Source organism: Phocoena sinus, chromosome 17 (assembly GCF_008692025.1).
Source record: "Phocoena sinus isolate mPhoSin1 chromosome 17, mPhoSin1.pri, whole genome shotgun sequence".
In the NCBI taxonomy this organism is placed as follows: Eukaryota; Metazoa; Chordata; class Mammalia; order Artiodactyla; family Phocoenidae; genus Phocoena; species Phocoena sinus.
Genome location: NC_045779.1, coordinates 54,173,212 through 54,189,045, shown reverse-complemented (window position 1 = coordinate 54,189,045; position 15,834 = coordinate 54,173,212). Strand labels below are relative to the sequence as shown.

General features: G+C 34.2%; 1 protein-coding gene across 3 annotated transcripts in view; it reads left to right on the top strand.

The window, feature by feature from the left end:
• The window catches only part of CSMD3 (CUB and Sushi multiple domains 3), a 1,083,470-nt gene that overhangs the window by 760,681 nt on the left and 306,955 nt on the right, over positions 1-15,834 (top strand). For all 3 annotated transcript variants that reach the window (XM_032609830.1, XM_032609829.1, XM_032609828.1), the window contains 2 exons: positions 915-1,041; positions 3,815-4,017. In XM_032609830.1, coding sequence (XP_032465721.1) covers positions 915-1,041; positions 3,815-4,017 — 330 coding nt within the window. The remainder of the gene's footprint in view (positions 1-914; positions 1,042-3,814; positions 4,018-15,834) is intronic.

Genomic DNA, 15,834 nt, shown 5'->3' with positions numbered 1-15,834 from the left:
TAGTATGGATTTGGTTTATTTTTTGGTACTATGATAATCTGGAAAATTTTCAAATGTGTAATGTACTACTACACTGTGGTTTCTAGGATTTAGAGATATAGAGCAATATACTAATTAAGCAAACTATTTACTTTCTCTCCTCTCTTCTCTAGAAAGAGAATTCTTTCTAGATTATTTGCTTATCAAAGTAAAATCATTTCAGATATCCCAATATATTAAATATTATTAAAATGGAGAGGGAATTCCCCAGAAGATAACATTTTTATTATATTGTATGATGATGCTTACATTTTTAATTTGATAAATTTTATAAAAATCAGAGACCGGTTTGATTTCAGTTTAAATCAAAACTGAGCTAGATTTAACTGAAGAAAAATTTAATAAAAATGCCATTTTGACTTTCGGGAGGTTAAAAGCGAAAGAGTTTAGAGTGATTTAAAGGGGAATAAAAGGACAATGAAATTTAGAAGGCCTGAAGGACTGCAGTAAAGCTTAGTTTTTCTCAGAGGTAGGGTAGTAAGATGATGAATTATTCAGCCTACAATCAACTAGCAGTGAGCAACTTGCCATCTGTTTCCCCTTTTTACATTATCATTATTTAAAAACACATCTTAAAATGTTTGGAAGCCTAAACTCAGAGTTTTGAGTGTGTACTTTTTCAATTCCCTAATTAGGTTTATTATATTATTTTTATATGATCTGACTTGAGATTCTTTTTTTATTGTACAGTATGTTCTTGCTTCAATTAATACCTTAAACTGAGAAAGCATATACAAATATATACTTTCAATAAGAGGAGAAACCAATCTCTATTTTCCTTCAGGTGAAAAAATATATACTCTTGAGAAATTTGTAGATTGTTTAGAAAGATTGGCATTAAATTGTGACTTAAAATTGAATTAATTTTTTACTAGCTGAATGCGGAGGTCGTTTTAAAGGAGAATCATCAGGAAGAATCTTATCTCCTGGTTATCCCTTTCCGTATGACAATAATCTGCGTTGCATGTGGATGATTGAGGTAGATCCAGGAAACATTGTCAGGTAAATGGATTGTATTATTTCAAAATGACCAGGGAATCTGAATTTCCCTGATCAGCCTCTATATACAATATCAATTAATATCAAGATTTTTCAATGTTTTTTAACCTTGCGAAAGAAAAACATGGTTTTTATACGTTTAAAATATGAACAAAAGTATTCATAAGCATGTTTTATTGATTTGTGGTCCACAACAGTAGTTCATACAGCCCCTTAGAGAGAAGCTTTTCAGTTATAAGAGGGCACAGAAGGTGCGAATTTTTCCTACTTGTTGGCGATGCTATACTTTCAGTTCTGCATGACTTAAGACGCTGAGTCCATCATTTTGATAGGTATACAGAGTTGTGCAGATCATGTCATGAGTTCAGCCTTATGAACATTTAGAAGAAATAAGAATGGAAGAGGATCCAGTACCTATTCCCTGTCTTCCCTAGATTTAGGCGTATCTCTGAAGCATTTGCTCTCTTCCCCTTTAACCATGTTAGGGTTCTGTTCCTGCTGAGTTTAGTTAGGTGGCTCACAGTTCTTCACATAATTTCCTCTTAGATGATGGCAGAACCGTAGCCTCCTAAATTAACACCAGTCAGGTTTCCAAGGCGCACCTGCTCTCAGTTCTAGTTTAACTATTATTGTTATGACTAGGGATGAATTAGTAAATGAACAAATCCCCCTTGACATATGAGCTAACTATTGTGTTATCACTCACAAAACAGTGACATTAAGAATTGCTGCTGGGGGCTTCCCTGGTGGCGCAGTGGTTGGGAGTCCGCCTGCCGATGCGGAGGACGCGGGTTCGTGCCCCGGTCCGGGAGGATCCCGCATGCCACTGGAGCGGCTGGGCCCGGGAGCCATGGCCGCTGGACCTGCGCGTCCGGAGCCTGTGCTCCGCGGCGGGGAGGACACAGCGGTGGGAGGCCCGCGTATCACAAAAAAAAAAAAGAATTGCTGCTTTATATAAATGGATTTTCGAACAGGCTTATGGGTGATGAAGGCAGTTTTATGGGAAACCAATATTGTCCTTCAAATAACATGCTGCAAGGTGTACTCCATGTATTGTTGGATGCAGTGTGAACTGGTACATTACCTTTGCAAGGCAATTTGCAGCTACAAATTGAATCGAACCTCAGCCTACTTTTCTTTAAGATAGGTCACGTATTGTTTTATTTTAAATATTAGAAATAGTAAATGTGAAAATACTAAATCCAACAGAATTCTGGGATTTTTAAAAATTAAAGAAAAATATTTGATATTAAATTGCAACCCAGATCACATATCACACATGAATGTGGTATGTGTGTGTCTGTGTGTGTGTGTGTATACATATATATATATATATATATATATATATATATATATATATATGGAGAGAGAGAGAGAGTTGAGCATGTTGATATAATTGGATTTCTAATTTTTGGCATTAGGTGCAAAAAAATCAGACATTAATTTTGTCTAGATTAGACACAAAGCAAAATAGATTTAACATGAAACCTTTTTTTCCCCTTTTTTGTGCTTTTTTTTTGGGGATAGACACTTTCACATTAAGGAAGTTCCCTTTTACTCCTAGATTACTGGGTGTGATGATTATGAATGGATACTGAATTTTTTAAATACTTTTTCTGTGTATATTGAGATCTTCATGTGATTGTTTTCCTCCTTATATCTGCCACTGTGGTGAAATGTAATCGTTGGTTTTTGAATGTGAACCATTTTTGCATTTGTGGAATAAACCTCATTTGAGTCTGATAAAACAAACAAAAAACTTGAAACAGTGGAAATGACACATACTATGGAATTAGATAACTTGAGTTCAATTCATGACTCTGCCACCCTTTGGGCAATCTTATTTAATCTATCTCAACCCCATTTGCTACATTTGTAAAATTGAGATAAAAATTGTTCCTGCTTCATTGGGTAATGGTAACAATTAAAGGAAGAAAATCGATGTAATGCATTTTGCACAGTGCCTGGCACATATGAGATCCTCTAAGTGTCACCTGCCATTGCCACAGTTAAAAGTCATGAACACTGAAAAGAATGTACAGATCTTCCTCGGGTTACATCCTGATAAACTCAACGTAAGTTGAAAATATCGTAAGTTGAAAATAGCATAAGTTGAAAATGCATATAATATAACTAACCTACTGAACATCATAGCTTAGCCTAGCCTACCTTAAACATGCTCAGAACACTTACATTAGTCTACAGTAAATCATCTAACACAAAGTCTATTTTATAATAAAGTGTTGAGTATCTCATGAAACTTTATTGAAAACTATAGTGAAAGTGAAAAACGGAATGGTTTTATGGGTATATTATGGTTGTAAATGTATTGGCGGATTGTCTTTGTGATCTTGTGACTGACAGAGCTGTAGCTCCCTGCCGCTGCCCAGCATCGTGAGAGAGTATCATACAGCGTATCACAATTGGGAAAAGATCAAAATTCAAAGTACAGATTTTACTGAATGCATATCTCTTTTGTACCATCTTGGAGCCAAAAAATCCTAAATTGAATCATCATAAGTCAGGGATAGTCTGTATACCTAAAGTTTTTATAATTTGCAGAGGTGATGTAATAGTACATTTAATCATATTCTAAAAAAAAAATTATACTGCTCAAGAAAAATTCATTAAGTTTATATATGCAGTTTACATAATTCATTTTTATCTGATAGAATAAAAGGAATATCTAGTAGAAGCAAGATGAATATTTGTTATATTCTTTATTTAAAACTGAATCCATGTTTAAGATAATCAGAGATATATGGTTCTCCCACAGCCTACAGTTTCTTGCTTTTGATACGGAAGCATCGCATGATATACTCCGAGTTTGGGATGGTCCACCAGAAAATGATATGCTTTTAAAGGAAATTAGTGGTTCTCTTATTCCTGAAGGAATCCACAGCACCCTCAACATAGTAACCATCCAGTTTGACACGGACTTTTATATCAGCAAATCTGGATTTGCAATTCAATTTTCAAGTGAGTTATTTTTTTATTTCTTAAATAAAAAATAGGAGTGCTATTTAAATAGTTCTGTTTACTGCTCAAAACTTTAATTTTAAAATTTTAATGATCTTAAATATTCCTCTTTCTAGTCTTATTATTCATCTGGACTTAAGGTAAAACATAAGAAAAAGAAATACAATTAACTTTTAATTAATTAATTGTTGAGACCTTCTCTCCAATTGTCAAACCAATTTTCCATAAAGATGGTGTTAAAATAATTCAGCAAATGAAATAATTACATTATACAGCTTGTAATTTGAATTTGCCATAAAATTATATTTTAAAATGTACAATTTTTGGAGATAAGGAAGGAAATGAATATTTGCCATTAAAAGAGAAACAACCCTACATTTTTACTAATTTTATTTTTCTTCTGTTAAAGATCTTAATTATATATTCACAGGAAGCTTTGACAAAATATTTTAGATCTACTATTAAATTAAAGATTTTCTACAACAATGAAATATCATTCATTATAATTACTATTGTTCATGGCCGTTTTTCTTTTTTTTCTTTTTATGACACTGCTAAGTGGTTAAATATATGCTGTTCTGTAAAACCGATTTTGGTTTAATGGCTGGAGAAAATAAATGAAAACTCAAAAGTTTTAGTTGCTATTTTTTCACTCTTATTACCAACACACATTATCTCTTTGAGAAAAATATCTAAGGGATCTTCTAATTGTATAGCCTTAAAAAGTCCTATTAATTGAAACTTACTGAGATTTCCAACATCATCTATGGGAAGAGTGCAAACCAGTATTCTTCAAATGTGCCTTAATTCAAATCCTGTCTTCTTACTAATTGCTGACTTTGGACACCTCACCTCATCACCTGAGTCTGAGTTTTCTAATTCACATAGGAATAATAATGCTTATCTCAAAAATAGATTATTAGGATTTAACATGATCACGTGTGCACAGTTCTTAGTATTGAGTAGTAAATAGTGCCCAGTGAACTATTATCATTATGTGAATAAATGTAAAATTGGAACCCTTTAGAAAAAGCATGAAGGACTTTTTTAATGACTGGCCCGAAAATATACCACTTTAGGTTAACAACTGGTCAATACAAATATATAATTAACTTGACAGACCTTTTGTTTATGGAAGACAGTTGTTTGGCATAATCAACTAAAGTAAATGAATTGTTTTGTTATAAATAAGGCTCATGTGAGAGAGGTGTACATCAGCAGAGTCAGTATCTTTCAATTTGTACCCTTAGTGTATCTTTTGAGACAAAGAAAAAAGGAATGAAAAATAAGAGAATGATTATGTAATTAATGAACATAAATGGCTTGTAATTCTGAAACACTTATAAATGAAACATTGTTCATATTTATATCTTCTATTTTCTACTGTTTATTTCTTTTTTATTTGAAGTTAGGAACAATTTGTCAGCAAACTGCTTATGATTGCTGTTCAATTTCAATTATTTATAATGGTAGTTTGGCAACCAACAGCTCTCCTTTCATTTAACTTAAATTAGTAAGGTTTTACACTTACATGGTTATTTGTGATTAAATATCTGAATGCAGTCATGTGAAAAGGTGCTTCAGGCTCTTGTTTGTGAATGCCAAGTACATCTGCTTAATAGAAACAGACTGCTTTATATGCATTTCTGGAATTTTTAATGCACATTTGTGAAATTAGCAATACATTTTTATATTTATTGCATTTGTAGGGCATATTAAAGTTATGGAAACAATATGTATCATACCAGAGTTTTAATAAATCTGCCTCCATAATATTCTTTTAAGATGCATACAAATGTGTACTACTGATCTGAGACTAAAGACCTATTCATTGAAATAAAATTACCTGGAGAGTTAATATATTGTGAATAGCATCAATCAATGAAAATTAGTCTCTGGGTTGGAGATCTTCTGTAACTTATGCCTATACAGCTTTATAAGTGTTCAGATTTCAAATGTGAAAATAGTTTTTTCATGAATGAGGTCTTGCTTGGTGCCAAGAACCGTAAGTAGTCTGTACGATCTATTTAATCCTCACAGAAGCCATATGAGATATGCTGTATCATCCCCATTTACCAAACAGTACACTGAGGTTCAGAAAGTGAGTTAATTTGTTCAAGGTCACACCCTAGCAGATGCCTGCAGCTGTGACTCAAATCCACCTATGTCTGAAAGGAGATTAACACTGTGCCTGGTGCATAGTAAATACTTAGTTATTACTACTCTTTTGCTATCCTTATTTATTATTTATTAATATTCTAGAGGAAATACAAAGATTTTCATTATATGTTATTAGTTACAATGAAGTTCTACAATTTAATCAGCTTGTCTTTCTGATTATCCTTATAAGAACCACATCTAAGGTCACACTTCCAAAAAGCAGATGATTTATACAAGTGAAGCAGTGAGAAAAAATAAAGGAAAGGTGGAGTGTGTACATTCCTGCCCCCTCTGGCTAAAGTCATTTTGCCCTATAGGAAGACAGACTAATTTTAAAGTGGAACTTGAAATAAAGAGTTTTATGTAAAGTCATCTAATTGTCAAAGAAAACAACTAATCTTAAAGAGAATATTAAGGTCTGTAGTCCAATAAATCATGACTATGGGTCAAATTTGGCTAGCAGGTCAAAATTTGCCACTTGAGTGTTTTACCTGAATTCCTTTTCCCAAGATAAATCTATCTCATGTTACCCATTTATTCATTTGTTCATTCGTTCATTCTAGGAGAGTCTATTAAAGGACCAGATAGTAAGCATATTTATCTCCAGCTATTTCTTGAGTGCATCTTTCCTTTCACTTAGGCAAATCTTCTTAGTTACATAAACACACACACACACACACACACACACACACACACACACACACACCCTGTACTGTTTTCTGTCCCTAAAGTTTCTTTTACTTTAAATTTTTTCTAAGTCTTGCTCATTCTTCCAGACTCAGCGCCAAGACCTCTCTTTATAAAATATTTTCTGACCTCTGTATAAAACATTTTAAATGTTTATAAAACCATCTCTTTTTAAAACATCCTCTGACCTCTCTTTATAAGACAAAGTCCAGCCCATGCTCTAGGCACTAGCTATAATTTTTTTCCAAATAAAGATGTGAAAACATGGTTTATCATTTCATTGTTCTGAAGATGTTTTAATTATACGAACTTTGCCTCTCTAAATGTACGTAAAGAGCAAACATTCTATTTAGGGTGATCATGTAATTTATTGTTCAAATCTAAGATAACTTTTGAGAGTAAAAGGGGACACTTAAAAATTAAGCTGGGGCTTCCCTGGTGGCGCAGTGGTTGAGAGTCCGCCTGCCGATGCAGGGGACACGGGTTCATGACCCGTTCCGGGAAGATCCCACATGCCGCGGAGCGGCTGGGCCCGTGAGCCATGGCCGTTGAGCCTGCGCGTCCGGAGCCTGTGCTCCGTAGTGGGAGAGGCCACAGCAGGGAGAGGCTCGCGTACCGCAAAAAAAAAAAAAAAAAAAATTAAGCTGGACAACAGGCGTAAACTAGAACAATAGTAGCCAAATCAGTTTGTATCATTATTTTAATTGTCAGATTTTCATTCTGTTCCCATTCCACCCACCATCACCACCACAGTGCCTGTTCCTTTTTTGAGCAAAGAGCTAAGTGTCAAATAATAACTTAAAAGAGGAATGAGTCAGGAAATAGCAGCAAAACAGTCTTAAGCAACAAAATGCAACCAACAAAATGGATTTCAGTGAACTTGGTGCAAAGTGAATTTAACTGAAATGTAGGTCACATACCAACTTCATAATCACTGTCAAGCCACTATCAGCAGCCTCATGCCTTCTGTTTCATGATCTAGTCATTCTTTGTAGTCTTTTGCTTTGCCTCTTGGTGTTATATTCTGCAAGACTCTTTTGCTTAATCACAGCTACTTAAGTCTGACATGGCTACCTCATGCTGTCCTATGTTCTGCCCTTGGTTCTCAGCAGTCAGGCTCTATATATATCTCCTACTTTAATTTGTAATCTGCTTGTCTCATCCCACTTTAGTTCCTCAGCGAGGACATCTTTAAGTATCATGCTGTCATTTGCCCACAGAATAGTTGATTTTGACAGAGCATTTTCTGTGCTCTTCACTCTTTGACATCTCTTTTAAAAATATGCCCCTGCTGGATAATACAAAATACCAAGGGCCATATCTTATACTGTTGAAAATTCTCAAGGAGATGGATTCCTTAGTCATGAGACGTTGATGTCTCCCGGCCTTAAAGGACTGCATGGTGCCCCTGCATTTGTTCCCATCCTCATTATTACTGCCTGCACTGCTGTAGCAGTCGACTAGCCACTCACTTCATTGTCTCTCCAGCCAGACTTTTCTCTACATTTCCACCTGACTGATGTTTTGAAAATATAAATCAGACATCACTCCTCTGTTTAAAATTCTTTTATGGCTACACAGTCATAAGTTCAAAACTGTGGAATTACATTTAAAGCCTCCACAATTTGCACCCAGATTATCTGCCAGCTTCATCTCTCATTATTCAGTTACATACATCTAGTCATCTAACTGCACTGTCCTGAAAAGACATTGACCTTTCACATTTCTGCTTCTTTTGCAAACTCTCTTCCATGTTCTTGGAACACTTAAGTCCACATTCAAAAATCCATAAATTCTTAGTCATTTTCCAAGGCCCATGTCAAATGATACTTTAAGTACTAATGAACTTCTAGGCAGAATTAGTCACTCCCATATCTGCAGTGCCCTGGCACTATGTGTGTATTATATTAGAATGGCTGTATATCCTCATTTGCCCAAGACAGCCCTGGTTTATGCCTATTTTCCTGGCATCCTGACTTGTTTGACATTTGGTCTGTATTTTCCATTTTCAACAAAGTATCATTATTAATAGTTCTGTTAAAATAGCCAAGGTATATTTATTAGCTCTTGTCTTTGATCTCATCTAGTAATGTGTGAGATATATTCCTAGTGCTCAGAGTAATTATAATACATGATTAATTTTGAAAGACAAATACTGATAACCCATCTCTATTTTCCAGTCTTTTGTGGATGCCAGGTAACTTACACTTCCCCTTCATGGGTAGCATATAGGGCTCTTGTAGATGGAATGAAAATATTCTCAGATATTAACATCTAACTCATTCTGATCTTAGATGGTATTGGGAGAACTATTTGATACTGTTGCCCTGCCAGCTATTTTGTATGACAGCAAGTTACATCATAATCTATTCTGTGGCTTGAAAGATACATAAAGCTGTCAGGCCATGAGTTGGCCAAATCACTGAGAAATATGTATTCTTGAAATATCCACAGAAGTAGAGGTTGCACAGATGTGCTGTAGAGCTATAGTCTGAATGTTCTTGTCATGAGTGCTTGTTATTTATTTTATAGGATAAATTAACAATTATTTATTTTATCATACTGTTTTATTATTTTACAATAGACATTTATGGCAGCAGTGGGATAGAAAGTACATTCTGAATATTCATTTCTTAAGAAAGCTTAATTCCACCAAGATTTCTAAAAGAAAGTTCAGCTGAAGGAGGCTGTCAGGAAGACCCAGCAGAGATCAACAAGGATGTCAGACAAACTTATTCTTGCAAAATTTGAAACTAAACCCAAAAAGATAGCAGGAAAGGATCTAGAAGAATTTTTGTTTATTATGATTTGTGAATCAAAGCATTTTAGTACATCCAGAAACACATTTTTTAAAAAGTGGGGAGTTCGGGCATCCCTGGTGGCGCAGTGGTTGAGAGTCCGCCTGCCGATGCAGGGGACGCGGGTTCATGCCCCGGTCCGGGAAGATCCCACATACCACGCGTATCGGCTGGGCCCGTGAGCCATGGCCGCTGAGCCTGCGCATCTGGAGCCTGTACTCCTCAACAGGAGAGGCCACAACAGTGAGAGGCCCACATACCGCAAAAAAAAAAAAAAAAAAAAAAAAAGTGGGGAGTTCTACATGATCCCATTTCAATTAAACATATTTAGGTGAATTGTAAAAATATTTTTAGAGGGTAAATCACGTACTGATTGGTTATTTTGCTATACAATCAAAAATTAGTAGAGTACAGAATAAAATGAGACTTCCTTGGCTTGTATATTATATTAACATTCTTTTAAGCTACAGAGGGGGCAATTTCATATTCTAAAATATGAAACATAATTAAATGGTGATTTGGAGCCATTATAATACATTAACAACATCTTTGTCATTTTAAAGTACCTGATGTATTAAATTGATTATTATGATGATTATTTTAAAGTACCTATCTACTATAGCTATGTTCTTTTCAGTTGAATTATTTCCTAAATAAAATTTCTCCCTGGTTTTAGATTTATCCCTGGGACCCTGATATCATTGGTATTAATAGACCAATTTTTCCTAATAACTTGTTAACCTCATGTGAAATGGGATATTTTGATTGAGAATGTAGTATATATGATATTAAATATGAGATTTAGACCTAACAGTATATTAATATTTTAAGATATTGATACTTGATATTTTTATTTTATGAACAAATTGCCTATAAATTTTAATATGATAAGTTGTTGGAATACCTGTTTGGATTAACTACATGGTTCTTAGACTTTTATTACTTACGTATTAAGGATTTTATACAAGTTGCTCATAATGTCTGCTAATCATCAATTTTTTTTTAAATTTTGATGTGCTCATCATCAAAAAACCCAATAACAAGAGTCTGTCATACAGAGAGTGAAGTAAGTCAGAAAGCAAAAAACAAATACTGTATGCTGACACATATATATGTAATCCAAAAAAAAAAAGGTCATGAAGAACCTAGGGGCGGGGTGGGAAAAAAGACTCAGACCTACTAGAGACCTACTTGAGGACACGGGGGCGGGGAAGGGTAACCTGGGACAAAGTGAGACATATATACACTACCAAATGTAAAACCGATAGCTAGTGGGAAGCAGCCACATAGCACAGGGAGATCAGCTAGGTGCTATGTCAACAACTAGAGGGGTGGGATAGGGAGGGTGGGAGGGAGGGAGGGAGATGCAAGAGGGAGGAGATATGGGGACATATGTATATGTATAACTGATACACTTTGTTATAAAGCGGAAACTAACACACCATTGTAAAGCAATTATACTCCAATAAAGATGTTAAAAAAACAAAACAGTAACATCTCAATTAAAATAAAAGAAAATCGATGATGAAAATGCAACTTGTACACAATGTATGTTAACATACATGGGGATCATGTGGTGTCATTGACCATGTGAAAGCTAGAAGACATAAATCTGTTTAAAAAAAAGCATGACTTTTCATTTAGAACAAATGAAAACTCTACTAATTTCATCACTTTATGTTCTAAATTCTCTTCTGCATATATGAAAAGTGTAAACATGCCAGCTTCCTTAGCAGAAGAACTTCCCAAATAGTTAAGTGAGTCCAATCTTATATGTCACATCAGTAACATTAATCACCTCAAATATTTTAATTCCAGCAAAAGTTTTTATTTTTACCTCCATTTTATGAAGCAGAGTATAGTCTTTGAAAGTTCATTGTGATGAAGATGAAACATCTCATATTATAAATTTAGTTACAATTTTAACATTTCAATAATTAAATTTACTTAGACTTATTTTATGGTCCAGCATATATTTTTCTAAAAGAACCATGTGCATTTGAAAAGAATGTACACTTGCCATTATTGTGAATTAAATACCAATTAGATACAGTTGGTTGATAGCATTGTGTTTGAAGTGTTCTATATTATTACTGATATTTTGTCTACTTTTTTTTTTTTTTTTTTTTTTTGCGGTACGCGGGCCTCTCACTGTTGTGGCCTCTCCCGTTGCGGAGCAACAGGCTCCGGACGCGCAGGCTCAGCGGCCATGGCTCACGGACCCAGCCGCTCCGCGGCATGTGGGATCTTCCCAGACCGGGGCACGAACCCGTGTCCCCTGCATCGGTAGGCGGACTCTCAACCACTACGCCACCAGGGAAGCCCCTACTTTTTTTTTAATCCACTAATGAAAGAGTAGCATTGAAATGCCCAACAGCAATTGTGGACTTGCCTGTTTATTCTTTCTATCTTATCATGTCCTGTCATGTTTGTGTATCATGAAGATCTGTTACTAGGTGTTTAAGTTTGAGATGCTAAGCCTTCTTAATGAGTTGACTGTTTCATTACAATGAAGTAGCTTTCTTTTTCTCTGGGAATTTTCCTTGTCTTGAAGTTTGCATTGTCTGATATGAATATCTTATAATTAGTGTTTTCATGGTATTTCATTTAGCATCCTTTTAACTTGTTTTTATATTTAAAGCAGGTTTCTACTTTAAACAGCACGTGATTGAGATACTACTTGCTTGAGTCTTGTTTTTTTATACAGTCTGAAGATTTCTGCCTTTAATTGTAGTCTTTATTTTTTTTTTCATCTTTATTGGAGTATAACTGCTTTACCATGTTGTGTTAGTTTCTGCTGTATAACAAAGTGAATCAGCTATATGTATACATACATCCCCATATCCCCTCCCTCTTGCATCTCCCTCCCACCCTCCCTATTCCACCCCTCTAGGTCATCACAAAGCATGGAGCTGATCTCCCTGTGCTATACAGCAGCTTGCCACACACTATCTATTTTACATTTGGTAGTGTATATATGTCAGTGCTACTCTCTCACTTTGTCCCAACTTCCCCTTACCCCGAATTGCAGTCTTTAAATCAGTAGACCGTTCACACATAATATAATTGTTATGGTTTTGTTTGGCTGCCATATTGCTATTTACTTTTATTGGACCCACCTGTGCATTTCCATCATCATTTTCTTCCCCTCTATTAACTTATTGGCTAAACATTTTGGAGGTGGGGGTGTACTTGCTCTAATATTAATAGCATACATCTAGGATCAAAACCTACCATTAACTTCTATTACACACGTCATATGTAATGAAAGAATGAGAGTGTATTTACATTTCCCCCTTCTTTCCTTTCGACTGTTGTTTCCATTTATCTTACTTCTATTTAGATTAACACCACAATACATTTTTTAAACTTGAAGCAAACAATTATCTTTTAAATATTTTTTAAATGAGACAAAGGTCACATATCAAAATTATAGTGTTAAGGATAAGACTATTTGTTTTGTGATAATAATACAAATATAAATTTTGGTGACACACAACTTCATGGCAAAAACAAAGCTCTTATCAAATTAAGAAACAGATATATACTTAGAATTGGTTGTGGTGTTCATGTAATTCAAAACTGCAACCAAGCAAATTCTACGCCTCACAATAAAACTGTCATTAAAATTTACAAATATTTTTATATACATCAAAATAATTGAATTACATTTTTTGTGTGTATGACAAAGTAATGCTGATTCAAAAATAAATAAACTTTAGTATGTCAGTACCAGCTTCTGTTTTCGCTACTCATTGTCATTCAGACCTAGAAAAGTTTGCATCTCTGAAGCACTTTTTCATAATCAACCAAAATGCCCTACTATGGTTTTGAAATTTTTGAAAATAAAACCTTTAAATTTGGTTGATTTATATTAAAATCATATGAAAATCTTTAATCAAAATATTCAGTTATTGGCATGTTAAAGATCTTCAGCTTTTGAAAATTTTGGTGAATTATAATTATTGAAAACAAAGTTTGGAAATAGGAAGACATTTAAATGCTATTTTTATGAAAAAATTAAAACACTGTATAAAATTAAAATTTGAAACTATTATTGTCCTGTAGCATGATTTGACTTGTGAAAAGAGAGTATCTTTTGATGAAGTTCTTATTTTTTAATCAGATTGAATTTATATTTTATACTATAATGGAATAAAATTGAGAAAACATACAATTATACAGCTTACAAGTTAACTATTCCAAAAAAATCATAATTTAAGACAACTTGGTAAGCTTTATATTATAAATTTTTTTTGTCAAGAAAGGTATCTGAATAGAAGTAAAAATTTACTATCTGTGAAAATACTTAAGCTGAAATATTTACACATTGTTGTATGAAATAAAATCAAATTGAAACTTTCCTCTATTTTAAAGAATTAGTCCTACCACATACCTCAATACCTATAAAGAAAAACGTTTCTCAATTAAAAATAGTATGGCCTGGGCTTCCCTGGTGGCACAGTGGATGAGAGTCCGCCTGCCAATGGAGGGGACGCGGGTTCGTGCCCCGGTCTGGGAAGATCTCACATGCCGCGGAGCAGCTGGGCCCGCGAGCCATGGCCGCTGAGCCTGCGCGTCCGGAGCCTGTGCTCCGCAATGGGAGAGAGGCCACTACTAGAGGCCCGCGTACCACAGAAAAAAAAAAAAAAAAATAGTATGGCCTTGTAGAGACCTCTGTTAACATGCCAATGATTTAAAATGTATTAAAAATACCTTTAACAATACCAATAAAAATAAGAATATATTGAAAACCACATACTTAAGAAAAAATAGTCAAATGACATTAAATATGTCTAGGAAACCAATTAGAGAATGTACATTTGTACCACAAATGATCATTTTGCTCATCTTATTTTTAATGTTTAATTAACTCTTATAAAGATGTTTTTGTGTGCACAGACATGGCATTTTAATGTTTTAGAAATTATTTTTAGTAGTTTTTGCATAGATACTTATTTTGAAAAGTTCATCAATGTAATATTATCAATCTGGTAAATCAGTACATATTTTTAATTACTTTTAATTTCATGCCCACAATTTTTCACTTTCAATGACAAATGTCACCTGATTTTAATAAACATTTTATTATATTAAAGACATATACACATGTGCTGTCCCTCTTAGACTGTGTTCCTTTGAAGTGCAAGGTTTATCCTATTAATATTTGTTTCACCAGAACTTGGCAGTGTACCTGGTATTTAGTACTTAGTAAATGTTAAATGAATCTGATTGAGTAGGAAATTTTTTAATAATGTAAAATTAAAGGCACACTGGTATTATATACTGTCAGTCAAGACTAATGTAAAACAATATTTATATGTTTTTACTCTTTTTTTGCTCATTAATTCTGGTGATCTCCAAATATTAGAATTCAATTCTGAATTAGACTTCTATATAACCCTTTATAATCCTTGGATATAAAATCAGTTTCCTGTTTAGGTACCTTTGACAGTCTTCAACCTAACATGCCTTTTGATTTCAAAGAAATTAGACCAGTGATGTTATTTTCACTTTTGTCCATGTATTAGAGAACAAGAATCAATGATGGAATGGAGGTGTTGGCTCTTATTACAGTTCATCCCCAGTATAAAACATACTTGGCTTATAGTGGGTGCACAACAATTACCTGGTGAAATAAATGAGTAAATATGTATTTTAGAAAGGTATTTCTATATAAAGTACTTGGAATATATTATAACACTAGCTTTGTGGTTTCTTTTGCATTGGCAGCTTTGTTTCCATCCAGGGTCGATAGGAAAATCTCTTGTCATGCTGCTATCTACTTTAACCTGACTTGCCATATCATTAGATGTATCCTTAGAAACATAATGAAATTCTAAAGATAGCCACGTTACTGAGTAGCTAGCAGAGTGTAGGCCTAATAATGATATTGAACATTCTTTGTAAAATTGATGGATCTTGTACAAAGCAGGGACTCAGTCAAGGGCAAAATTCTCCAGGGTGAAATCCACCTCTAGGTTACCATCCGCATTTCACATATTTTCCGATTGATTTGATTCTAGATGGGATTTCCTTCCAGGTTAAATATTCCCATTACCCAGCTTGATTTCCTTATAGATAGTGAAATGGAGAATATCGTGTCATTTCTTAGTCAATACAAAAATATAAGGCAATAAAACTGGAAGAGTGTAAGGCCTTGTGAATACCA